Source organism: Rhagoletis zephyria, unplaced genomic scaffold (assembly GCF_001687245.7).
Source record: "Rhagoletis zephyria isolate East Lansing unplaced genomic scaffold, Rhagoletis_zephyria_1.1 Rzeph_scaffold_00813, whole genome shotgun sequence".
Lineage (NCBI taxonomy): Eukaryota > Metazoa > Arthropoda > Insecta > Diptera > Tephritidae > Rhagoletis > Rhagoletis zephyria.
In genome coordinates, this window is record NW_016157897.1 from 184,227 (window position 1) to 186,292 (window position 2,066).

The window sequence follows — 2,066 nt, forward strand, 5'->3', positions numbered from 1 at the left end:
GCTAATGTATTCAAAATTGATGCTTGCAATAATTCTTTACCAAGAAATACGTTTATGATAAAATTTTGGAAAATGGGCGTGGCACCGCCCATTTATGATCGCATATATGTATCTCGGTAACCGTTCTACCAATTTGTACCAAACTCGGTATGGTTATATGCTTGCCACATAAAAGCAAAACGTTGAAAATTATTGAAATCGGATTAAAATTCAGGCCGCTTTTCATATAACGGTAAATTTCAGAAATGCTTGAAACTGCAATATTTCGAAATTTCATGACGCCAATTTACTCAAAATTGGTAGGTTTCGGATAGATGAAAAGCCATATATGTATTTATTACTTGCGCCGGGTATTTAATGTTCGGCTCCGCCCGAACTTACACTTTCTTACTTGTTTTTTTTTTTTTAATTTGGACAAACATTGAAACTTGGATTTATACGGGTTTTTATAGAAAAAACTGTACTTTTGTAAAATATAGCTAAAATTAAAAAGAAAAATAAAATAAATAGTCAAATCTTGTCAAGATGTAAGTGTCGTGTAGTTGCGATAATCACTATAGTAAGTGTTGAATGGATCTCATTCTATATATCCTGAAGTTTACTGTATATTCAGCAATGTGCGCTTTTCATTAAATGCACAAACACGCACCATGCCCTTCACTAAATGAACTTATATTTGCAGCATACAGGTATTTGTATGCAGTTTAACCACTTTTCATTCGAAATTCATAAAGATACACATGTTTGAATGTGAGTGTATGTATTAACACATTAATCTAACGAAATTCGAATTATTTATCCTTAATCACTTAAAAATTGATACAAAATTATGAAATTCGAATTATTTATCCTTAATCACTTAAAAATTGATACAAAATTATGTGTACTATGATCACGTATTCCTCTTGTTTCCAGCTCACCTTCAATGGATACGAATAGCAGGGCACCACCAGCGCTATAAAGCACCATAACGATGAACAAGAAAATGTGTGTAAACCATTTTCGCGACCATTTGCTCACTTTTTCATACAGGCCAAAGGTGAACTTTTCACCAAAACTCATGCCGGCCTTGGTGAAATCGACAAAGTCGGAGAAGCCTCTGGCAAAATCAGATGCCGAGAAGAAGGGCCATTGTTCGCTCTCCTTCGTCTGTGCGGTAAGTGGGAGTCCAGTTTGCGGATGTGCAGTTAGCGTGTGTCCCGTTATAGGTGGATGCAGCTGATTAGAGTTCGGCCCCGCAGCACTCGAGAGATTTAAGCGTGGTGGCCGGAGTACCACGCGAGGCGGTTGCCTGTTTGGTGGCATTTGAATCCTTACAGACGGTGGGTTAGACATTTTTACATCAAGAATATGTATATTTATTTTATTAATATTCAAATGTGTTTACTAAAGCCGGAAGTTGCCGGAAGGACGGTTTATATTACTTGTACATAAATAGGTTAGCACACAATCACTTGTATTACAAGTAAATAAATTAAATTTCACTGTTGCTAATGAAAATTATTTTCTGTTTTTCTTTACACCACAAATCTCAATAGCTCTCGTAAAAGATTTTGCACTATAAGTTGCACATGCATAAATATTTTTCCAGCTCCAATTTTTTTTTATCAAAAATAAATACATATGTCCATACATATATCACCACATAATAACTAAACACACAGAAATATTTTACTATCTAATTAATTTAAATTTTCACTTTATATTCGTGCGCGTGGGACACGTTCTGAAATTTCTTTTTAGTGGTCTTCACTAGCGTCCGTTCCGTTCTTAATTTAATTTCCAACTGAATTTAGTCGCCGAACCATCGATGTTACTTTCACGTTGCGCAGAGATGAATGAATAGTCGTCATCATCCGCAGCCGCTAGCCAGCAGCCAGCCACGGCTTTCCTCCAATGTGCCTCTCTTCTTATTTACTACTAATATATTTATGTAGTATATGGGTACTTGCATATAAATATCCACATTGGCCACCCCATCATCATTCTATGGCGTCGCTCGTTCACATGCTTGTAAGAGTATCAGCTAGTATTCGCTAAATTTATGACGTAGTCGTTTTTATAAA

General features: G+C 35.8%; 1 protein-coding gene across 1 annotated transcript; it reads right to left on the reverse strand.

The window, feature by feature from the left end:
• Positions 1-855: 855 nt before the first annotated feature.
• Positions 856-1,335, reverse strand: LOC108361673 (uncharacterized). Its single transcript, XM_017614363.1, has one exon. It carries the CDS (start codon positions 1,333-1,335, stop codon positions 856-858), a length of 480 nt encoding a protein of 159 aa, XP_017469852.1.
• Positions 1,336-2,066: the final 731 nt, after the last annotated feature.

Excerpts from the sequence above, each read along its gene's own strand:
- LOC108361673 (XM_017614363.1), bottom strand. The coding sequence starts at position 1,335 with ATGTCTAACCCACCGTCTGTAAGGATTCAAATGCCACCAAACAGGCAA.